The following is a 25,767-nucleotide window of genomic DNA, read 5'->3' as shown; positions in this document are numbered from 1 at the left end:
ATAATATGTCGTACACCACGTCTCTTAGCCCTTACACATACTCCACGACTCCACACTCTAAAGTGTTTACTACGCGTAGCGTCACATTCGAAAATTGGTCTTCCCACCATTAATACCCTGTACTGGTTCCCACACATATAGTTAACACCTTTACCGTATTAATCTCCATATACGAGTATTTACCGAGCACATCGCACAATCTTAGTTAGCCTTACCTTCGTAGGGTTCAAACTTGCATTTCGTTCAATTTTCTAACATACCGGAGGTCCCCATTAAAAAAAAACCAGGCCTAACACGGGACTCTCATTTTACTGACAAATATTCATCACATTACCTGAAAAGTGTAATGCTAATATTTACCGAGTACTTTCCCAACAGGATATTCTCAGCCCGAGGTCCCTAGTCTCAAGCTAACAGCTTATAAACACGAGGCGTACCTTCTGAGCGACTACTATTTGCCGATCAATGCCCGTGGCATATGTTTCAATACCTGGACACCCTAATGTCTACGAAGTACTTCATATACTCTTATTCCCACGCAACCCATCACGGGAACCCTAATTTCTGTTACCTTTCACTTGGATGTCTATCACTTCATTCCGGGACCCAACTCTCAAAGCAGACTTAACCGGTAATTAAAAGAACCGTATTTCATTATTAACAAAAGCACCATACATTTATTTCAACTACTGCTTAGACATTTAGTTTCCATATTAATCAAGTATTTTGTTTTCACTTAACCCCACGCCCTCCCTTTTACGGCACTCTCCAACTTTTTATCCACGTTAAATCCACCATCACTTTCTAACGGCCAGGCTCTCATTTTCATAATATCAAGCGGGCGTAGCTTAATACGGAATACCATCCCATACAATTTAAGCTTTACCGTGTGTAATTATATATGTCGCTTATACTTGGACATCTAAAGACCCATCATACCTCACTCTGGTTTCCTAGCTGTTTCCCTTACTTTAATTTATTTTATAAAGAGACGCATACAGAGGTATTAGTCCAATCGTCTCGAGAACCGCGTTATTACTAATGTTTATATTATAATCTATACTAGCACTTTATGAAATCTCGACCACAGTGACTTACCCATTGCAACCGGCTCATGACACTGCTCGTAACGGACAGTTGCGGTTTGCGGTTATACCTGCATCCTCGGACTCCTGATAATTCATTTTCTACAACAATATTAAAACTAATAACTTATTATAACATCTTCAGTACAGCACGGGATATCTGCCATCCTGAATACAGTCGGAATAATACATAGGTACTGCATTCGGTGTGTAATAAGTTTTTAATTTTTCTCCCGAGTGTGATGTAAAGAGCTTTAACTTATTTATAGTCTATTTTCAAAAAAAAACGTATAACCGCTTCGTATACTTTGAATTTAGTTAATCATACAGGATGCGATGATTGAGGTTTGCGGTTACATGTAAAAAACCCAGACGAGTAACGGTACAGCTGCAACCGCTAATTTTAAGAGACCTCATTGGTCAAAATAAGCGCGTCTCTGATTGGTCTAAAATAGCCGCCAAGCACTCTGATTGGTCGGTGTTCTAACACAGGCGGCAGAGATTTCCCTGTCTCGTCAGTCTGGAGGTGGACGTCAAAGAGGTAAGACCTATGTCGCTCTGTTCCTTTGATATTGCACAACATTGTGTATACAGAGTCGATATCAAGACAAGAAATTTTTAATAAAAGTAAATTAGGCTTATAGGAGTTTTATTACATTTTCAGTTTATTAAGTGCTTGTACTTTATTTAGCGATCACAGACATTAAACTCCTTTACACTGTGTGTGTTCTTAAAGTGTTTTATACTATTGGCTTCTTTAAAATCTAATACAGTGTTATTGTGTTTTTATGAAAGTGAACAAGTTAATTCGTTGTGTTTACTGTGTTTGTATCGTAGTGACAAATCCAACATAGATTTCATTAATTTATTTGTGTGTCGTAATTTATAATCAAGTTTTGTGTAATTTATTTCGGTTATTACATCATACCACAGTGCACTGTAAAAAAAGTTTACTGCGCATTCTGCGCACCTCCTACACTTACTTAAATGCGTGACGTGGTCTTCTTGTCATTCTTAGACGTGACGTTTGAACAGTCAACACCCATTCCAAAAGCTTGTATCAAAGCTGCTTGCTGTATTATTTTAGAGCTAATTACATACAACATGGATCCCGTAAAAGTTTTGCATACCGGTGAAACCTACTGTAGAAGGTTTAGAACATATGGGTCAGAAACAGTTTTCAAGTTTAAACCCAGTACCCAAAGGAGTGTCCGAACTTGATTGGATTAAAAAGGGTTTTGGGAGTATTGTCGAAAAGGCGAAAGCCGGTACTACCGAATATGACTACCTAGGCTTCACTTTAGATTCCTCTGAATTTTTAGGACCAAAAGATTCCGGATATATCGCTTATAGACCTGCAAATCAAGTTCACGGGGAATATAATTTGGGGATATATTTTGGAAAACTTATCCAAAGTAATACGGATTCGATTAAGTCCATGGACACATTTAGAGTTAAGTGCACCCGCACCAATATTCCAGTAGGTAGTGGTGGCCTCAGAAGACCAGGTTTGTACAATAATTTCCAAGAAGAATGTAAAGCACGTAATGGTATCGTAGTCCATTAAGAATAGTGATAATCTGTGTCTGCCCCGAGCTATAGTGGTAGCAAAAGCCTATGCCAAAAAAAGATCCTCAATTCAAGGCTATACGTGAAGACAAGGGTAAGCGACAGACTTTTAGAGGCCCGAAAACTGATGATTAAAGCCGGTGTCCAAATTTCAGAACAGGGAGCTGGGACCCCCGAACTTTCAAAATTTCAAGGACCACCTCAAAAAAGTTACAATATTTACAGTTTATAATTACGATAATAAGGGTCGAGATGTTTTATTTTTCAGGTACTAACTCCGATGCTCAGTACAAAATAAACTTGTTGTGTATCACGAAGGCCATTATAATGTAATAACTAGCCTAACTGGCAGCTTTTGCGTGCCATTTTTTCTGCGAAGCATGCCATGTCCCTTACGACCCACAAAGCTGAAACACAGGTGTTCAAAATATCTGTCATGCGTGCCAGACAGTCTCTCCGCCTTGTAAAGAGGAGCATGGGGGAATTTTAATGCCCTGACTGTAACATGACCATGAAAAAATCAGAACTGTTTTGCGGCTCATAAGAGTGAAACGTTGTAAGTCCGTAAAAAAATGCTTACAGTGGCCAAAGACTTGTGTTTTTGAACAACCGTAAGTCAAAACACATGTGTGCGGTGAAGTTTTTTGCAAAATTTGTAAACGAATTCATGCCCCCAAACCATCAATAGTTACATGCGGGGTCGACACAAACAAACCAAAAACCAAAGACTTTCTTTTCATTTTCTTTGATTTAGAGAACCCGTCAAGATGAAATTTTAACGGAAGAATCTAGAGTTCATAAAGTTAACCTTTGTGTTTTCTCAAACAATTTTGTTGGAAATGTATTAAATGGTAAATCTTGTGAAATGTGCAAAGACCGAACAAAGATCTTTGATAGTGATCCTGTGAATCAATTTATGAATTACGTAATGGAGGAGAGAAAAAAATTCAAAAACGTATGTGTAATGGCTCATAACGGTCAGGGTTTCGACTTTCAATTTCTGTTAAAGTACGTTCTCGAACAATCAAAATTCACTCCAGAGCTAATTATGCGTGGCACTAAAGTCATTCTTATGGAACTGGATAACGTTAGATTTATCGATTCGCTAAATTATTTCCCCATGGCCCTCTCTGCACTACCCAAAGCCTTTGATCTCCCCCCGGAGAAGAAGAAGGGTTACTTCCCTCATCTTTTCAACACTTTGGCAAACCAAAATTATGTGGGCCCATACCACCCAAGGAGTACTACTGCCCTGAATCAATGTTTGAAAAGACTTACAAAGATTTTGAAAATTGGCACAACGACCAACTTAACCAAAATGTAGTTTTTGACTTTCAAAAAGAGTTGGTAGAGTACTGTATCTCCGATGTGGAGATACTGGCGCAAGCGTGTATTAAGTTTAGAAACATGTTTCTGAAAGGAAATGTAATGTAGATCCATTCATGGAAGCCGTCCACCATTGCCAGTGCCTGTAATTTGGTTTTTAGACGGAATTTTTCTCAAAAGCCAACACTATTCGGTCTAGTCCAAAGAACGGATACCGTATGGTTGATAACCAATCGCCTATTGCTTTACAATGGCTGAGCTGGGAGGAAGAACAGCGTAGTGTCCGCATTCAGCATGCGGGGAGGGACAAGAGAAGTTAAAATCGAGGGATTAAAAATAGACGGTTTTGACACGGAGAAACGAATCTATGAATTTCAGGGCTGTTATTTTCCATGGGTGCCCGAAAATGTTTTCCATTTAATAGAGAAGAACCACTCATAAAGAGGACCCTTCCGACTCCCTGCACTTAAGGTTCGAGAGAACCAAAGCTTAAAATGGCTCGTCTCCGAGCATCTGACTATGAAGTAATTGAAATGTGGGAGTGTAAAATTCAATCATTTAAAGAAAGAACAAAAATTGGATTATCTTAAATTTTCTCCCCATTCTAAACACACTCCCACTCAAATCCCAGAGATGCCTTCTTCGGGGGCAGTAACAGGCAATGCAAAATCTTATCACAAGTTGCGAGGACGGGGAAACAATTCAGTATGTAGACGTTTGCTCCTTGTACCCGTTTGTCAATAAGTTTTCTCCTTATGTTTTATCCCATCCAAAAATATATGTAGGGGACAAGGAGTGTAGAGAAAGAGGCATGGAGGCCGAAGGTCTCATGAAATGTAAAGTATTGCCTCCACTAAATTTGTACCATCCCGTCCTTCCAGCACGCAATGAACAATAAATTAATGTTTGTTTTATGCCGTACATGTGGTCTAGAAAATGCTAAACACAGACTGTAACCATAAACATCGAAGAAAGAACATTGACAGGGACATGGACAATGCAGGAAATGAGAAAGGCCGTAGAGAAGGGGTATACCATTTTAGAAATGTACGAACTTTGGGATTATAAAATTATTACTTACGAAGACGGTGGTCTTTTTACGGATTTTATTAACAAATTTCTCAAGATTAAACAGGAGGCATCGGGCTACCCCTCTTGGTGCCTCACTGAAGAAGACAAGGCTAAGTACGTTCAAAATTATTATGAACACGAAGGTGTCAGACTTGACCCTTTCAAAATTGAAAAGAACGGAGGTCTTCGCTCCCTTGCTAAATTGATGTTAAATTCTTTCTGGGGTAAATTTGGTCAAAGGGAAAATCAGACAAAAACATCAATCATAAGAGACCCCTTTGAATACTTTCAGTTGCTGTCCAACCCTGAAATAGATGTAAATACTACTCAAATTATTAACGATACTGTACTAATTGTGAACTGGCAGCATATTGAAGAAGCCGCAGAAGCCCTAAGGACAGTGAATGTTGTGGTTGCAGCATTTACAACGTCACATGCTCGATTAAAACTGTATGAACACTTAGAAAAGTTAGGGAGGCAAGTTCTTTACTATGATACAGGACAGTGTCCTTTACGTACACAGGGAGAGTATGCACAAGGTCCCCACAGGGGACTACTTGGGCGAAATGACCGACGAGTTGGCTGACTATGGTCCAGGGTCATACATAGTAGAATTTGTTTCCGGAGGCCCCCAAGACTTACGCCTATCTTGTCTGGTCAACAAATAAAAACGCACTAGTTGAAGTTTGTAAAATAAAAGGCCTTACTCTAAATTTAAAAACTAGCGAAAAATTAAATTTCGAAACATTGAAAGCATTAGTTCTGAGTAATTCATTTGACTCAGTGGACATAGAAGAGAACAGAATAAGACGAACCAAGGACAAAGACATTGTTACAGTCAAAGAAACAAAGTCTTTTAAAATTACAGGGCCCAAAAGGAGACTTGAAGGACCCTACGATACTGTACCGTTTGGATTTAAGAAACAAAAAATTAACACTCTAACATGTTTAAAAAACTACATTTTCACCAATCACAACGTTAAAATTTCATTACAAATCCTGAGACATACATAGAGAGAGATTAAATGTAATTATAACCCACCACATCCGTTGGTTGTGACCGAACGTTCGTTAAACCGCTTCCTTCAGATGTGTACTAGTATTGAATTATGTTATGAGAGCTGACAACGAGTAAAAATTTTAAATTATTTTATTATACAGGTATTTCAATTACGTACAAAAGAACTTTTTTAAATACTAGATAATTGTACTGTATTATTGCAGCCATTACATATAATTTTGCACTCCAGACCCTTCTTTGGGTCAAAATACTTTCTTGAGAAAGTGCAAAATACAAATGTTTTGAGTGTATATCTCCCCCCGTCATCTTTACCTTCAAATGTCACATAAGTGTGAATGTTTGATCACCCTCGCGTCAAGGGAGCTTCTGCTTCTAAGGCCGGCGTAAAACCTGTAAGTCCTGGAGCAGTTCGACCTCTTTCACGGCCGGCTTAAAACCCGTAAGCCCGGGAGAGGTTGGACCCTTGGACAGTGTGGAAGGTGAGACTGATTTGAAGGAGTGAATGTGGGAACTCAGTAGGATGCGTGGACTTGGGGCATGGAGATGAACAAGTCTATGCTCCGAACGGCTCAGCATGAACGAGGTCTCTAAGGCAGGCCTAAACTCTGTAAGTCCTGGGACCGTGATCGTGTAATATAGTGACCACATTGAATGTGTACTGATGACGGAGCCGATAAACGCTGATTTCCCTCTTCTTAAGCCATCTGATACAGCAAACTGTTAGATACGTCATTACATAGTTATTTGCTCGAATGTTAGCATTTTATATTTGTTTATTGTTTTTAATAACATAAATACCTTCCAGTGTATGGATAAAGTCAATTATCACAAACATTAAACCATACCGATTTTTCTACGTCACTTAAATATGCTCTTATGTGTGATCTCAGGTCCACTTCAATACATACACGCTGACATATCCATCAAACACTATTCACTCTGTAATTTCACCGCAAAATCAGAATGTCTAGGAGCTTTAAATAATTATGCCCCTCAAACACTCACATGCACTACACAGGCTTACAGGTGGATACCAACAGTTTTATTTATAAATTTGTAGATGACTCGTCTCATGTTCATTCGCAAATGAGCACTCAGAGCGTTAACATGGCAACCTTCCTTAAGCTTGAATCTAGAAATGTGGTTAACAGAAGTGAGAGGTTTCGTACCACACGTGAAGAACTAACGTTTATACTGACCTCTCCCATTGACTCAATAGATTGGCCCCTAGCATTTTCAGAGTACATTGTCGATCATATAAAGGATGGAGCCTCACCTACTGATCACTTTGGAATTACAATTAAACATCAAAGTATAGCCAAAGAAGGGATTATACCTTTCATGGCAGCATCTAAATTAACCTCTTACGTGTTTGATGATGCGCTTGAGAAGACATTCGTTAATGTGGAAACATTGATAGGGCCTTTAATTGTGACAGCAACTATAGTAAAAGTACCTGAGCAGTTTCTTCAGTAATAGGCATTTAGTATATCTCCTTGTATTATTAGTAAAGAGACAGAGAGAGGTTAGGCGTTGAGTTGAGGATCACTTTGTGTTTGCTTTGAATAGGTACACGGAGGAGGAATAAAAATAAGTACAAAGACCCATTTTTACGTTTTTTAGTGGAGTGAATTGAAAGACTTCTCCGAGTATAGTGAACTGTTGAACTTGCAATGGATAAAATAAAAAAAAAAATAAATAAAAAATAAAGTATAAAATCTATCTCACCGAGAGGTGAGGTACAAAAAAAAAATATGTTGGGAGGTAGCAGATTTGTCATGGAATGGCTACCACCGTAAAGAGCGATGGTTGGGGCTCTTTACACACGTGGATAGGCCTACTGGGGAAGGAGCCACGTAAAAAATCTCCTAACGCGCCATGGTCCTACGCCCTGGTCACGCGGCAAGCACGTGTGTACCTAGCGTGGTGGGGAAATGTGACCACTCGGTCACAACACGGTTGTTAAAACATATAGACCTCACCGAAACATACGAGTATTTCTAGGACGTCAGATTAACATATATAGTGACAAACACCATTTAATCTACATACCAATAGCATGACTTGACTGGTTCATCTGAACCCTCATCTGCACCCTGCGCCTAACACTGTTGCCAGTTTTACTTGTAGTGAAAATTATTGGTCTCTCTCAGCATATGTTGCAATAAAACAAACGTTATCAATTGTTACCGTAAACAAATAAATGTACATTTTATTTCACTCATCTATTTTACATTCATATACATTAAGCAGAGCCAGTATATGACCATATCCAGGTCATAACGGGATCAGCTGGTGATCAGCATCGATATGGTAACACCGTCTCAAATGTCATTGAACTATTTTAGTGCAGACTGTTTTAATTGTTTAAACAAATGGGTAAATAAAACAAAAATTTCAGAAAATCTTTTGTCAGTAATAGGTCCATTACCCGCAGGTTAGTGAGGCGGTAGAAGGCATCCAGCGAGACGGTTGCAGTTGTTCATGTGCAGCTCCTCGAGTGTACTCTCCACAGGTTTGAACGTGTTCATAGACAGTCGGATTTGCTGTAATGTTAAATATGTATTTTTAACTTAAAATCTATGAAAACAACTTTATAAAAAGGAAATTTTACTCTGGGTGATTTTAGGTTAAGTTGGAGCGTAGGGTTTTAGGTTGATTAAGGACTACCTAGGATATAAGGGAGAGTAGGAATGTTAGGGCTACCAGGAATAGGACTACTAGGATACTCCAACTTAACCTAAATCACCCAGAGTAAAATTTCCTTTTTATAAAGTTGTTTTCATAGATTTTAAGTTAAAAATACATATTTAACATTACAGCAAATCCGACTGTCTATGAACACGTTCAAACCTGTGGAGAGTACACTCGAGGAGCTGCACATGAACAACTGCACCGTCTCGCTGGATGCCTTCTACCGCCTCACTAACCTGCGGGTAATGGACCTATTACTGACAAAAGATTTTCTGAAATTTTTGTTTTATTTACCCATTTGTTTAAAACAATTAAAACAGTCTGCACTAAAATAGTTCAATGACATTTGAGACGGTGTTACCATATCGATGCTGATCACCAGCTGATCCCGTTATGACCTGGATATGGTCATATACTGGCTCTGCTTAATGTATATGAAATGTAAAATAGATGAGTGAAATAAAATGTACATTTATTTGTTTTACGGTAACAATTGATAACGTTTGTTTATTGCAACATATGCTGAGAGAGACCAATAATTTTCACTACAAGTAAAACTGGCAACAGTGTTAGGCGCAGGGTGCAGATGAGGGTTTCAGATGAACCAGTCAAGTCATGCTATTGGTATGTAGATTAAATGGTGTCACTATATATGTTAATCTGACGTCCTAGAAATACTCGTATGTTTCGGTGAGGTCTATATGTTTTAACAACCGTGTTGTGACGAGTGGTCACATTTCCCCACCACGCTAGGTACACACGTGCTTGCCGCGTGACCAGGGCGTAGGACCATGGCGCGTTAGGAGATTTTTTACGTGGCTCCTTCCCCAGTAGGCCTAATCCACGTGTGTAAAGAGCCCCAACCATCGCTCTTTACGGTGGTAGCCATTCCATGGACAAATCTGCTACCTCCCAACATATTTTTTTTTGTACCTCACCTCTCGGTGAGATAGATTTTATACTTTATTTTTTATTTATTTTTTTTTTTATTTTATCCATTGCAAGTTCAACAGTTCACTATACTCGGAGAAGTCTTTCAATTCACTCCACTAAAAAAACGTAAAATGGGTCTTTGTACTTATTTTTATTCCTCCTCCGTGTACCTATTCAAAGCAAACACAAAGTGATCCTCAAACTCAACGCCTAACCTCTCTCTGTCTCTTTACTAATAATACAAGGAGATATACTAAATGCCTATTACTGAAGAAACTGCTCAGGTACTTTTACTATAGTTGCTGTCACAATTAAAGGCCCTATCAATGTTTCCACATTAACGAATGTCTTCTCAAGCGCATCATCAAACACGTAAGAGGTTAATTTAGATGCTGCCATGAAAGGTATAATCCCTTCTTTGGCTATACTTTGATGTTTAATTGTAATTCCAAAGTGATCAGTAGGTGAGGCTCCATCCTTTATATGATCGACAATGTACTCTGAAAAATGCTTAGGGGCCAATCTATTGAGTCAATGGGAGAGGTCAGTATAAACGTTAGTTCTTCACGTGTGGTACGAAACCTCTCACTTCTGTTAACCACATTTCTAGATTCAAGCTTAAGGAAGGTTGCCATGTTAACGCTCTGAGTGCTCATTTGCGAATGAACATGAGACGAGTCATCTACAAATTTATAAATAAAACTGTTGGTATCCACCTGTAAGCCTGTGTAGTGCATGTGAGTGTTGAGGGGCATAATTATTTAAAGCTCCTAGACATTCTGATTTTGCGGTGAAATTACAGAGTGAATAGTGTTTGATGGATATGTCAGCGTTGTATGTATTGAAGTGGACCTGAGATCACACATAAGAGCATATTTAAGTGACGTAGAAAAATCGGTATGGTTTAATGTTTGTGATAATTGACTTTATCCATACACTGGAAGGTATTTATGTTATTAAAAACAATAAACAAATATAAAATGCTAACATTCGAGCAAATAACTATGTAATGACGTATCTAACAGTTTGCTGTATCAGATGGCTTAAGAAGAGGGAAATCAGCGTTTATCGGCTCCGTCATCAGTACACATTCAATGTGGTCACTATATTACACGATCACGGTCCCAGGACTTACAGAGTTTAGGCCTGCCTTAGAGACCTCGTTCATGCTGAGCCGTTCGGAGCATAGACTTGTTCATCTCCATGCCCAAGTCCACGCATCCTACTGAGTTCCCACATTCACTCCTTCAAATCAGTCTCACCCTCCACACTGTCCAAGGGTCAACCTCTCCCGGGCTTACGGGTTTTAAGCCGGCCGTGAAAGAGGTCGAACTGCTCCAGGACTTACAGGTTTTACGCCGGCCTTAGAAGCAGAAGCTCCCTTGACGCGAGGGTGATCAAACATTCACACTTATGTGACATTTGAAGGTAAAGATGACGGGGGGAGATATACACTCAAAACATTTGTATTTTGCACTTTCTCAAGAAAGTATTTTGACCCAAAGAAGGGTCTGGAGTGCAAAATTATATGTAATGGCTGCAATAATACAGTACAATTATCTAGTATTTAAAAAGTTCTTTTGTACGTAATTGAAATACCTGTATAATAAAATAATTTAAAATTTTTACTCGTTGTCAGCTCTCATAACATAATTCAATACTAGTACACATCTGAAGGAAGCGGTTTAACGAACGTTCGGTCACAACCAACGGATGTGGTGGGTTATAATTACATTTAATCTCTCTCTATGTATGTCTCAGGATTTGTAATGAAATTTTAACGTTGTGATTGGTGAAAATGTAGTTTTTTAAACATGTTAGAGTGTTAATTTTTGTTTCTTAAATCCAAACGGTACAGTATCGTAGGGTCCTTCAAGTCTCCTTTTGGGCCCTGTAATTTTAAAAGACTTTGTTTCTTTGACTGTAACAATGTCTTTGTCCTTGGTTCGTCTTATTCTGTTCTCTTCTATGTCCACTGAGTCAAATGAATTACTCAGAACTAATGCTTTCAATGTTTCGAAATTTAATTTTTCGCTAGTTTTTAAATTTAGAGTAAGGCCTTTTATTTTACAAACTTCAACTAGTGCGTTTTTATTTGTTGACCAGACAAGATAGGCGTAAGTCTTGGGGCCTCCGGAAACAAATTCTACTATGTATGACCCTGGACCATAGTCAGCCAACTCGTCGGTCATTTCGCCCAAGTAGTCCCCTGTGGGGACCTTGTGCATACTCTCCCTGTGTACGTAAAGGACACTGTCTGTATCATAGTAAAGAACTTGCCTCCCTAACTTTTCTAAGTGTTTCATACAGTTTTTAATCGAGCATGTGGACGTTTGTAAATGCTGCAACCACAACATTCACTGTCCTTAGGGCTTCTGCGGCTTCTTCAATATGCTGCCAGTTCACAATTAGTACAGTATCGTTAATAATTTGAGTAGTATTTACATCTATTTCAGGGTTGGACAGCAACTGAAAGTATTCAAAGGGGTCTCTTATGATTGATGTTTTTGTCTGATTTTCCCTTTGACCAAATTTACCCCAGAAAGAATTTAACATCAATTTAGCAAGGGAGCGAAGACCTCCGTTCTTTTCAATTTTGAAAGGGTCAAGTCTGACACCTTCGTGTTCATAATAATTTTGAACGTACTTAGCCTTGTCTTCTTCAGTGAGGCACCAAGAGGGGTAGCCCGATGCCTCCTGTTTAATCTTGAGAAATTTGTTAATAAAATCCGTAAAAAGACCACCGTCTTCGTAAGTAATAATTTTATAATCCCAAAGTTCGTACATTTCTAAAATGGTATACCCCTTCTCTACGGCCTTTCTCATTTCCTGCATTGTCCATGTCCCTGTCAATGTTCTTTCTTCGATGTTATGGTTACAGTCTGTGTTTAGCATTTCTAGACCACATGTACGGCATAAAACAAACATTAATTTATTGTTCATTGCGTGCTGGAAGGACGGGATGGTACAAAATTTAGTGGAGGCAATACTTTACATTTCATGAGACCTTCGGCCTCCATGCCTCTTTCTCTACACTCCTTGTCCCCTACATATATTTTTGGATGGGATAAAACATAAGGAGAAAAACTTATTGACAAACGGGTACAAGGAGCAAACGTCTACATACTGAATTGTTTCCCCGTCCTCGCACTTGTGATAAGATTTTGCATTGCCTGTTCTGCCCCCGAAGAAGGCATCTCTGGGATTGAGTGGGAGTGTGTTTAGAATGGGGAGAAAATTTAGATAATCCAATTTTTGTTCTTTCTTTAAATGATTGAATTTACACTCCCACATTTCAATTACTTCATAGTCAGATGCTCGGAGACGAGCCATTTTAGCTTTGGTTCTCTCGAACCTTAAGTGCAGGGAGTCGGAAGGGTCCTCTTTGAGTGGTTCTTCTCTATTAAATGGAAAACATTTCGGGCACCCATGGAAATAACAGCCCTGAAATTCATAGATTCGTTCTCCGTCAAAACCGTCTATTTTTAATCCCTCGATTTTAACTTCTCTGTCCCTCCCCGCATGCTGAATGCGGACACTACGCTGTTCTTCCTCCCAGCTCAGCCATTGTAAAGCAATAGGCGATTGGTTATCAACCATACGGTATCCGTTCTTTGGGGACTAGACCAATAGTGTTGGCTTTGAGAAAATTCCGTCTAAAAACCAAATTACAGGCACTGGCAATGGTGACGGCTTCCATGAATGGATCTACATTACATTCTTTCAGAAACATGTTTCTAAACTTAATACACGCTTGCGCCAGTATCTCCACATCGGAGATACAGTACTCTACCAACTCTTTTTGAAAGTCAAAAACTACATTTTGGTTAAGTTGGTCGTTGTGCCAATTTTCAAAATCTTTGTAAGTCTTTTCAAACATTGATTCAGGGCAGTAGTACTCCTTGGGTGGTATGGGGCCCACATAATTTTGGTTTGCCAAAGTGTTGAAAAGATGAGGGAAGTAACCCTTCTTCTTCTCCGGGGGGAGATCAAAGGCTTTGGGTAGTGCAGAGAGGGCCATGGGGAAATAATTTAGCGAATCGATAAATCTAACGTTATCCAGTTCCATAAGAATGACTTTAGTGCCACGCATAATTAGCTCTGGAGTGAATTTTGATTGTTCGAGAACGTACTTTAACAGAAATTGAAAGTCGAAACCCTGACCGTTATGAGCCATTACACATACGTTTTTGAATTTTTTTCTCTCCTCCATTACGTAATTCATAAATTGATTCACAGGATCACTATCAAAGATCTTTGTTCGGTCTTTGCACATTTCACAAGATTTACCATTAATACATTTCCAACAAAATTGTTGAGAAACACAAAGGTTAACTTTATGAACTCTAGATTCTTCCGTTAAAATTTTCATCTTGACGGGTCTCTAAATCAAAGAAAATGAAAAGAAAGTCTTTGGTTTTTGGTTTGTTTGTGTCGACCCGCATGTAACATTGATGGTTTGGGGGCATGAATTCGTTACAAATTTTGCAAAAAACTTCACCGCACACATGTTTTGACTTACGGTTGTTCAAAAACACAAGTCTTTGGCACTGTAAGCATTTTTTTACGGACTTACAACGTTCACTCTTATGAGCCGCAAAACAGTTCTGATTTTTCATGGTCATGTTACAGTCAGGGCATAAAATTCCCCCATGCTCCTCTTTACAAGGCGGAGAGACTGTCTGGCACGCATGACAGATATTTTGAACACCTGTGTTCAGCTTTGTGGTCGTAAGGGACATGGCATGCTTCGCAGAAAAAATGGCACGCAAAAGCTGCAGTTAGGCTAGTTTATTACATTATAATGGCCTTCGTGATACAACAAGTTTATTTTGTACTGAGCATCGGAGTTAGTACCTGAAAAATAAACATCTCGACCCTTATTATCGTAATTATAAACTGTAATATTGTACTTTTTGAGGTGGTCTTGAAATTTTGAAAGTTCGGGGGTCCCAGCTCCCTGTTCTGAAATTTGGACACCGGCTTTAATCATCAGTTTTCGGGCTCTAAAAGTCTGTCGCTTACCCTTGTCTTCACGTATAGCCTTGAATTGAGGATCTTTTTTGGCATAGGCTTTTGCTACCACTATAGCTCGGGGCAGACACAGATTATCACTATTCTTAATGACTACGATACCATTACGTGCTTTACATTCTTCTTGGAAATTATTGTACAAACCTGGTCTTCTGAGGCCACCACTACCTACTGGAATATTGGTGCGGGTGCACTTAACTCTAAATGTGTCCATGGACTTAATCGAATCCGTATTACTTTGGATAAGTTTTCCAAATATATCCCAAATTATATCCCCGTGAACTTGATTTGCAGGTCTATAAGCGATATATCCGGAATCTTTGGTCCTAAAATTCAGAGAATCTAAAGTGAAGCCTAGGTAGTCATATTCGGTAGTACCGGCTTTCGCCTTTTCGACAATACTCCCAAAACCCTTTTTAATCCAATCAAGTTCGGACCACTCCTTTGGGTACTGGGTTTAAAACTTGAAAACTGTTTCTGACCCATATGTTCTAAACCTTCTACAGTAGGTTTCACCGGTATGCAAAACTTTTACGGGATCCATGTTGTATGTAATTAGCTCTAAAATAATACAGCAAGCAGCTTTGATACAAGCTTTTGGAATGGGTGTTGACTGTTCAACGTCACGTCTAAGAATGACAAGAAGACCACGTCACGCATTTAAGTAAGTGTAGGAGGTGCGCATGCGCAGTAAACTTTTTTACAGTGCACTGTGGTATGATGTAATAACCGAAATAAATTACACAAAACTTGATTATAAATACGACACACAAATAAATTAATGAAATCTATGTTGGATTTGTCACTACGATACAAACACAGTAACACAACGAATTAAACTTGTTCACTTTCATAAAAACACAATAACACTGTATTAGATTTAAAGAAGCAATAGTATAAACACTTTAAGAACACACACAGTGTAAAGGAGTTTAATGTCTGTGATCGCTAAATAAAGTACAAGCACTTAATAAACTGAAAATGTAATAAAACTCCTATAAGCTAATTTACTTTTATAAAATTTCTTGTCTTGATATCGACTCTGTATACACAATGTTGTGCAATATCAAGGAACAGAGCGACATAGGTCTTACCTCTTTGACGTCCACCTCCAGACTGACGAGACAGGGAAATCTCTGCCGCCTGTGTAGAACACCGACCAATCAGAGTGCTTGGCGGCTATTTTAGACCAATCAGAGACGCGCTTATTTTGACCAATGAGGTCTCTTAAAATTGCGGTTGCAGCTGTACCGTTACTCGTCTGGGTTTTTACATGTAACCGCAAACCTCAATCATCGCATCCTGTATGATTAACTAAATTCAAAGTATACGAAGCGGTATACGTTTTTTTTGAAAATAGACTATAAATAAGTTAAAGCTCTTTACATCACACTCGGGAGAAAAATTAAAACTTATTACACACCGAATGCAGTACCTATGTATTATTCCGACTGTATTCAGGATGGCAGATATCCCGTGCTGTACTGAAGATGTTATAATAGTTATTAGTTTTAATATTGTTGTAGAAAATGAATTATCAGAGTCCGAGGATGCAGGTAACCGCAAACCGCAAACTGTCCGTTACGAGCAGTGTCATGAGCCGGTGCAATGGGTAAGTCACTGTGGTCGAGATTTCATAAAGTGCTAGTATAGATTATAATATAAACATTAGTATAACGCGGTCTCGAGACGATTGGACTAATACCTCTGTATGCGTCTCTTTATAAATAAATTAAAGTAAGGGAACAGCTAGGAAACCAGAGTGAGGTATGATGGGTCTTTAGATGTCCAAGTATAAGCGACATATATAATTACACACGGTAAAGCTTAAATTGTATGGGATGGTATTCCGTATTAAGCTACGCCCGCTTGATATTATGAAAATGAGAGCCTGGCCGTTAGAAAGTGATGGTGGATTTAACGTGGATAAAAAGTTGGGAGTGCCGTAAAGGGAGGCGTGGGTTAAGTGAAAACAAAATACTTGATTAATATGGAAACTAAATGTCTAAGCAGTAGTTGAAATAAATGTATGGTGCTTTGTTAATAATGAAATACGGTTCTTTTAATTACCGGTTAAGTCTGCTTGAGAGTTGGGTCCCGGAATGAAGTGATAGACATCCAAGTGAAAGGTAACAGAAATTAGGGTCCCGTGATGGGTTGCGTGGGATAAGAGTATATGAAGTACTTCGTAGACATTAGGTGTCCAGGTATTGAAACATATGCACGGGCATTGATCGGCAAATAGTAGTCGCTCAGAAGGTACGCCTCGTGTTATAAGCTGTTAGCTTGAGACTAGGACCTCGGGCTGAGAATATCCTGTTGGGAAAGTACTCGGTAAATATTAGCATTACACTTTCAGGTAATGTATGAATATTTGTCAGTAAAATGAGAGTCCCGTGTTAGGCCTGGTTTTTTTTAATGGGGACCTCGGTATGTTAGAAATTGAACGAAATGCAAGTTTGAACCCTACGAAGGTAAGGCTAACTAAGATTGTGCGATGTGCTCGGTAAATACTCGTATATGGAGATTAATACGGTAAAGGTGTTAACTATATGTGTGGGAACCAGTACAGGGTATTAATGGTGGGAAGACAATTTTCGAATGTGACGCTACGCGTAGTAAACACTTTAGAGTGTGGAGTCGTGGAGTATGTGTAAGGGCTAAGAGACGTGGTGTACGACATATTATATGGATGCCTGTTGGGACTTTGTGGATACTAGTCGGTAATGTGTAGGTGGTCTAAATTGGGTATGGGTGATTCCCCTGGGTAGGAGTACGGGAGGCATTTGGAAAGTGTTGTTGTCCCGTCAGTGTGAGGGTGAGGGCCTGAAGACGCTAGGGTACACGAGATATAGGCGCATACACACGTAAAGCTCGGGGAGTTAGAAATCATAGTATGTGCAATATCCGTAGTTAAGAGCGAGGTATGGGAGAGACAATAGGAAAGTGTGAAGCCTCTGCAGGATCCGTTAGAAAAGTAGGTCTTAGCATGTACAGGAGACGGACTATTGCAGGCCTATGTGGTACATTGGTCGGTTAAAATTGTAAAAATCTGGGTATAGGCTTTATGCCTGACTAGGAGTGGAAAGTGTGGGGCCTCGGTAGGGTGCGGATGAGGGCCGAAGACGCTTGGGTACACGAGAGAGAGAGAGAGAGAGAGAGAGAGAGAGAGAGAGAGAGAGAGAGAGAGAGAGGAGAGAGAGGAGAGAGAGAGAGAGGAGAGAGAGAGAGAGGTGGGAGGCTGTAGGTGTATACACACGTAAAGGTCAGGGAGTGAGAAAATCATAGTATGTGCAATATCCGTAGTTAAGAGCCGAGGTATGGGAGACAATAGGAAAGTGTGAAGCCTCTGCAGGATCCGTTAGAAAAGTAGGTCTTAGCATGTCCAGGAGACGGGCTATTGCAGGCCTATGTGGTACATTGGTCGGTAAAATGGTAAAAAATCTGGGTATTGGCTTTATGCCTGACTAGGAGTGGGAAAGTGTGGGGCCACGGCAGGGTGCGGATGAGGGCCGAAGACGCTTGGGTACACGAGAGAGGTGGGAGGCTGTAGGCGTATACACACGTAAAGGTCGTGGATTTAGAAATCGTAGTATGTGCAATATCCGTGGTTAAGAGCCGAGGTATGAGAGGTAATAGCATAGTGTGAGTTTTCTGTAGCGACCATTAGAAATACAGGTGTAGGTCCGGGAAAACGGGCGATTGCAGGCCTATGTGGTACATTGGACTGTAAATTGGTCAAAATTCGGGTAAGAGCGATACGCTCGGGTAGGAGTACTGGAGGCAATCGAAAAGTGTAGGGTCTCGGCAGGGTACGAGTACACGGTTAAAAGATCATCATTCATCCGATAAAAGATAGGCGATCAGAGTACCGATTTGGGTATAAGTTGGAACCCTGTGAGGGACTGTTCAGGTGTGGGTCTGTAAGAGACCGGGGGTATAGATGGGTGGCTAGATCCTGGAGTGGAGTGTTATAAATAACAGTGTGGGCAATATATGTGGTTAAGAGTATTGGAGGCATTCGAAATGTTTGGGCAAGGGCCGTTAGAAATGTGGGTGCGGTTTTTCATGCATTCCTGTACTCGAAAAGATGGGTGACGGAATATGTCGTGCATGGCCGGTAAAGGTTAGGCGGTCAAAATCCGGGTATGGGCATTACGCCAGGCTCGGAGTGCGGGAGGCAGTAGGACAGTGTCGGACTCCTGTAGGAGCCATCAGATACGCGGGTGCGGGTGTTAAGACTCTCAGGTACTCAAAAAGGTGAGTGTCAATAGGCTTCGACACGGGACCTGTGGACGGGTGGTTAAGCAGTACAGAAAGTCAGAGGTGTGTGACAAACAGGAAGTCTAGGTTGAGATAAGTCGTCGGAAAAACAGAAGTCTGTGGTTAGGAAACACCGAAATGTACCTCCCATAAGAGACAATCTCCCATTGGCTAGGGGAGGGACCAGGAGGTGACAGGGGGTGTAGGAGGGGGGTGGGTGGGGGCAGGGGCATGGCCCAGCCGCCATTGCTGCCCTCTCATTGATCCAGAGACGATGGTGGTTGTGGGGAGGGGTGCAGGGGGCGTGGCCTAGCCGCCATTGCTGCTCTCTCATTGGTCCAGAATAACTCCATAAGAGCCCATGTTAGCGCTCGATCCGCGGGAGGTCTACTGGTTAATAATAAATAAACAGGACAAACACACTAAATAGCCCACTTTTATCAGGCAAACGTAACATAATTGTACAATAACTAAATAAAGTTATAATCGACAAGTCTTGAAATTGGTAAACAGGCTCTATTTCTCATTTATCTCTCCTTTGGGGTTTGTGGCTATATGCTATTTCTTAAATCGTTATAAAAAACCTGAAAAACAGATAGAAAAATAGTTAATAGTGTAATTAAACATTGTACTTTTAATTTAAGTTTGGTAATGGGTTTTTGGGACTTGATTTAATTGTTCTGGAAACATCACTTTTTGTATACGGTACCTTATAAAGTCTATCTTATGCATTTAATCATTAAATGATGTGATTTTTACTACACATATTTGTAATCCTCTTTTTTTAAACAAAGCTATACATTATACCAAATATATAAGAAATTTAGTCGATGTTAACCATCTGACGTCTGAGGTTCTATAATACATTTTTATGAATATTTTCAGAACAATTAAAAGACTTTATCCCCTTCACGTTCACCATATCATGTTGGAGATAGACATACTTGTCATTAAAATATGAAACTATAAAATCTTATATGGCATAGTTATAAAATAATTCGTTCCTCCCGGATTTCTTATTACTGAAAACAGCTGTAATTGTAAGTGGAACATTTATTTGATGATAGTTTCTTATGTTTGTAAACATTCATGTATTTGTCTAATTTCTCCTTCAGGACCACTTCTGAGTTAGTATAATCTTCTTGCAATTCCGTATTATTGCTGAAGTATAAGGTACGCAAAGCTTAGAGCTGGCTTCATTTCCACAAAATCGTTGACCATTTTCTCATGTATGATAAATTTAGATTAATAGTTCTCCAAAATAATAAACAACTCATATAACTTATAAACTAAACAATTTAAATATAAAAAAGACAATTGTATCCCTACAGTTTCATTCTTATCAATATTTCATAAATAAATAATAATAATACAAATACCGCTAGTATAATCTTCTTGCAATTCCGTATTATTGCTGAAATATAAGGTACGCAAAGCTTAGAGCTGGCTTCATTTCCACAAATCGTTGACCATTTTCACATCTATGATAGAGTTATATTAATGGTACTCACAAGTAATAAACACCCCAATAACTTTTTTTTTAAACTAAACAACTTACAAATTAACAAAATAACGAAAATAGTTCACCGATATTTGCATATATCTCGCTAGTAATAACAGCAATACAAATACCGCTACTTACAATTAACTGCTTAATCAAAAAAATACATACAACAAAATTCAAGACAACAAAGAAAGTCTTGAATGTAATATTACTTATTTTTCATCTGTCACAGTTCCCTGCGTACTAAGCAATAACACGAATACTATACCTTTATATTCGGTATCCTCCGTGAACTTACTGCTGTTCTCATTGAATACTCTCAGCGTAATGTATGTGGAAAGTGTATTTCAGCTATCATTAAAGTTGAAAGAACTCTGGCATTTCAGCTCAAATTATTGTGTATTTGTATGCTCATTCGATTATCGTTGCCTGTACCATCTATCATAAAATTGACATGAGGTGGAACTCAGCTCGCTATAGTAAATGTAGATATCAGGCACCAAGTTTGAAGCATTGGTCGAAACAATATTATTCTACGTATAAACCTCTTAAGGATCCATTGATGTCTTCAGTATAGTTAACGGCATATCGCTTCCTTAATATACCTGAAAATAACGCATGCTAGGATTTTTCAGCTGAACTACCTAACAAAATATTCATGCCATTGAATACTAACTGTTCATGGTGTAAGTTGTTTTCTATGTTTGGAATGTGCAAAACTTTTCTCCACTTAAGTAATGAAGTTGGTATACGTTGGCCAGTCCCTTAGTCTTATTCAACACAATCTCGCTTTCGAATAAGACTTACTTCCATTTTTTATTTTTGCTCTCGTTACACTTGTATTGTCAAAGATTCTGTTTATGAGAATATTTGTTTTCTATCTCTATACTGTTAAAATATAACATCCTTTCTTTAACGACCTGATGTGCTTCAACTTCTGTATCGTAATGGATATCAATGTATGTTGAGTTTCTTTCTAAACTGTAATTAAACTCAATGTTCGTTGATCAGGATCTTTAAAAAACTATGTTAAAGCTGACCATAAAAATAATTATGTAAATAAAGAATGCAGAAAAAGATATTATTTTATTAAAAAGCAATGTAAAATATGTTATATTATAACTTAAATTTTCCATTCTAACTAAAGTACGAGGTGCATTCTTTATTAAAACTAATTAAAATATAAACTATCAAACTTATTGCTTTACTGGTGGATACAATAAAAATGTATTTTTATATTTATTGAAATTTAATAACACACACTGGAATAACAGATTGTTCCGCTTCATGTTTCTCGCTATCGTTATAAGGGGCTACTAGATGAGCTCATCCTTGTATTGTAACATTTGTGACAATTTTTGAATTAAGTAAAGAATGAAAGAAATACAAAGCCTGGATATTATTATATTATATCTGAATCGCTGCAGTTTCCGGAATTGGGCACGCTTCCAGGAAACCCACTTTCTTCTCTGATCACATTTGGATTGTATTGTTTAGGGTTGGATTTAAGCGTTAATTGTACAGAATTTTTGAAAACGTATACTGGGCCCTATTAAAAACTACGAGATACGTGGACCTTTTCTGGAAGGCACGGACTTATGGAGCACTTCCGGAACCTATAGGGAGCGGGGTAGCCAGCTTTGAAGTAGTACCTAGTTCTCTGCATACACAGGTATTGACTTCTTTACCCGAAGACTTTTGAAGGACAAGAGAGAGCTAAAAACCTCTTGCTAATCAACCCATAAGCAACAGGTAATCACCAGTAAACAAAACCAGCTGTGGCCGAAAACTGAATAGCATGTCGGCATAGCTAGTGGCAGACGCCACAGGATTGTTCAGATGCTGAGTAAAGTTTGTTCTTGACGTAATTGTGGAACGATGGTAAACTCGTGATACAAAGTATCACTGTGTTCCTGATATACCATGGTGATTCAGTGAGGAAAAGAAGTGTAGAATTTTGAAAGGCTTCTAACCTTTTTCTGGTGGCAGATGTTGTGGGGTACTAGTCTGGTGCGGCGTAAGTATGGACTAGACGAGTTTTGGTCCTACACCGCAGCATGTACTCCTCCGAAAATGGAGAGACTGTAAGAGAGACTGCTGAAGCAGGCTCTTCCCGTATTGATGCGGGAGATGCTGGTTGCAGGTCTCAACTGTTTGGTTTTAGTGATTCATCGTAATCTTTTCTTCCTGGAATGATTTTATAATAGGAAAGTGTATTTGAAAGTCACTAAAGTAATTTACATGCAAGGACAATCGAAATAGATCCAAAGCTCTTTTTAAAACTAGATAAACGTTTACATAATTTATTTACTTTAAATTTAACATCTGTTAAGTTAAAAAATACTACTACGGTTTATGTGCAGCGTCCGCTGATTGACTGGATTTACTTTCAAAATGTCTTACAATTCATTCTCTAATCATTCATAAATCTATTCTGATATAAAATTTGTTTACTGCCTCTACAAATTTGTCAACTTGTAGAATGCTCTTTCCTTAAGCCATTTCAAGCAGCATTTTTTGGTGTATGGGTCGTTATTTCAATAACTTCTCTGTTAGTCCTTATCGGTTTGGTAATTGAAGATAGTGATACATAACATATTTTATTACTTCATGCATGCATTCTATGAAGAGTTATATTGAAGTTTCAGATTTTAATTCACATTTGATATTTCTTTATTTGCATGCAGGAGAGGATTGCTTGAATAGTATACAGAGAGGGAGCAATAAGTATTTTTTTTCTCGTCTCATCTTAAATGGCAGGAAATCCTTAACCTCAAAAGATTATCTGAAATATAATCAAGGCATAATAATGAATATAGTTAAAACACTGTATGAAAAGAAACAGGATTTTTCCGGACATTTGCCATCCGGAATTGTGATAAATTTGCGTTTATGTCAATCCCTTATGTGCCGGGATTATCGGAGAAAATTAGAAGAGTAGGTAGAAAGTACAACATTAGAACCGCGTTTAAAACACACAACACTCTTAGACAAAGTCTCGTAAAAACAAAACCAAAAAATGGCACACAGGATTCCAAAAACTGTGTTTACAGTATAAAATGTAGCTGCAATAGGGAATACATAGGCGAGACAAAAAGACCACTAAACGTAAGGATAAAAGAACACAAAGAAAACACGAGAAAGGGTTTCACAGAAAAGTCAAAAATTGCACACCATTGTTGGTCCGAAGACCATCATATGAATTGGGATGAAGCCCACATAATACATCGGGAACCACATTTCTTCAAAAGGAAATTAATTGAGGCAACATACATTAAATTGGCAGACCAACCAATCAGTCAACCATCAGTCGAGATTAGGCCGCTTTGGTTGCCAATTCTAAAAAATGAACTATTTTATTTTTTTTTTTTTTTTTTTTTTTTTTTTTTTTTTATTTATTGTATCAACGGTTACACCATTTCCATTCAATAACAAATTATAGACTCAAGAATACTTGACTACTACTTATTAATTATATTATATCAATGAGAATTTACCAAGATAGTCTAAATAAGTGACAGATACATTGATAAGAATATAAAAAACGACTAAAATCCATAACAATAACGAGTAAATTAAATAGTAACAAAAAGCAACTAACAATTGGACATAAATTACGATCAGTTTTAGGAGAACTTTCCCACATTTGAATTTCTGTATGTGGAACTTTAAAGGCGCCACCAAGCACTTTATTCTGCTCCGAACTAATCCAATTAGTAAAGAAGTTCCACACAGGACCAAACAATTTCACTTAATTTTGTGACCCTATAAAGGCGCCACCTATCACTTCTCACCATATACACTGCTCAACCAATTTACTTATGTTGTTACACTAACAGAAAAAAGCATCAAATTTAACAATGTATAAATAAATAAGTTAGAAACAATAACAATAACAATAATAATAATAATAACAATAATAATGATATTTTAACAATAATAAATAGATAAAAAATTCAATAATTTGATGTGTGTGATAAATTTAACAGTGATAAAAATAAATAAGTTAACAACAATATAAATAATTTAAAACAATAACATAACATATGACAATATTTAATAATAACTATATAAGCAACAACAATGACCAATTAATCTACAAATCACAAACTTAGATGTGAACTGGGACGCAATAAATAATGTTAATAAGTGCATGATATGGTAAACATATGATCAAGACTAATTGGTACACAATAACAAGTAAGAATAAATATTAGTAAGTAGTTTATAACTTAAAAAGTCTTCTTAATGCTGATTCAGAATCAAAGAAGAAATCATATCCCAGCCCCGAAGACAGTGCATTTCCTCTTCTTTGGAGTCTAGGCAGACAACTATGGTAGGCGTAGGATGTGGAGTACTGGTGACGAAAAAACCAAGGTCTCGAGATCTGGTTGATCCAGGGATGCGGAAACTAATCCTTGAAAGAAGATCATCACAGTCAACCTGCCCGGTGAGAAGTTTACGCAGGAAGACAGCATCAGCAAGTTGTCTTCGCACAGAAAGGGACAACAGCCCAAGAGACTCCGCTATTGTGTCAACAGGTGCTGCCATATAATCATAGCCCAGCCTAACTCCTATTATCCGCAAAAAGCGTCTCTGGATCTTCTCTAATCGATCTGTATCATCAACTTGATAAGGGGCCCAAACAACACAGCAATATTCCAGGATGGAGCGGATAAGTGCAGTGTACAAGGACATCAAGGCTCTGGTGCTAAGGCCATTTCTAGAAGTGCGGATTATGAAGCCTAGTGTTCTAGAGGCTCTGTTGCAAATATGGTCAATGTGTTTGTCCGGCCGTAAATCAGCCGAGAAAATTACACCAAGGTCCTTTACCTGAGTTTTTCTTGGTAACACAGTACCACACAGCTTATACTCGATCATAACAGGGTCAGCTGAACGATGAAATGTAACAACTGCACACTTGCTTACATTCAACCTCATGCAATTCAGGGAGCACCACTTTTCAATCCTGTCGAGGACCATCCTGAAGTTGTTGACAGTCATTTGGACCCGGTAATTGCAGAGAAAACCTTGATGTCATCAGCAAATAATAAACACTTAAGACCAATTGCACTAACAATGTCGTTAATAAAGATGTTAAACATAAAGGGTCCGAGATGGGATCCCTGGGGTACACCTGATTTGGCCAGAAAGGGTTCAGATAATGCACCCGCAAACTTAAACCACAAGTTTCCTGTTAATAAGGTAGGAGTTAAACCATTTCAACAAGGAGCCATCTATGCCATAGGTTCTGAGTTTATAAATCA

At 38.5% G+C, this 25,767-nt stretch overlaps 1 protein-coding gene across 1 annotated transcript; it reads right to left on the bottom strand.

Moving 5' to 3' along the window:
• Positions 1-24,745: 24,745 nt before the first annotated feature.
• Positions 24,746-25,504, bottom strand: LOC124371693. The gene has a single exon (XM_046830030.1). It carries the CDS (start codon positions 25,502-25,504, stop codon positions 24,746-24,748), a length of 759 nt encoding a protein of 252 aa, XP_046685986.1.
• Positions 25,505-25,767: the final 263 nt, after the last annotated feature.

Source organism: Homalodisca vitripennis, unplaced genomic scaffold, assembly GCF_021130785.1.
Source record: "Homalodisca vitripennis isolate AUS2020 unplaced genomic scaffold, UT_GWSS_2.1 ScUCBcl_1854;HRSCAF=5996, whole genome shotgun sequence".
NCBI classification, from domain to species: Eukaryota; Metazoa; Arthropoda; class Insecta; order Hemiptera; family Cicadellidae; genus Homalodisca; species Homalodisca vitripennis.
The sequence above is the reverse complement of the archived record's forward strand: the minus strand, read 5'-3'. Positions and strand labels throughout refer to the sequence as shown.

What these genes read in the sequence shown, in the direction of transcription:
- LOC124371693 (XM_046830030.1), bottom strand. Translation starts at nt 25,504, where the DNA reads ATGACTGTCAACAACTTCAGGATGGTCCTCGACAGGATTGAAAAGTGG.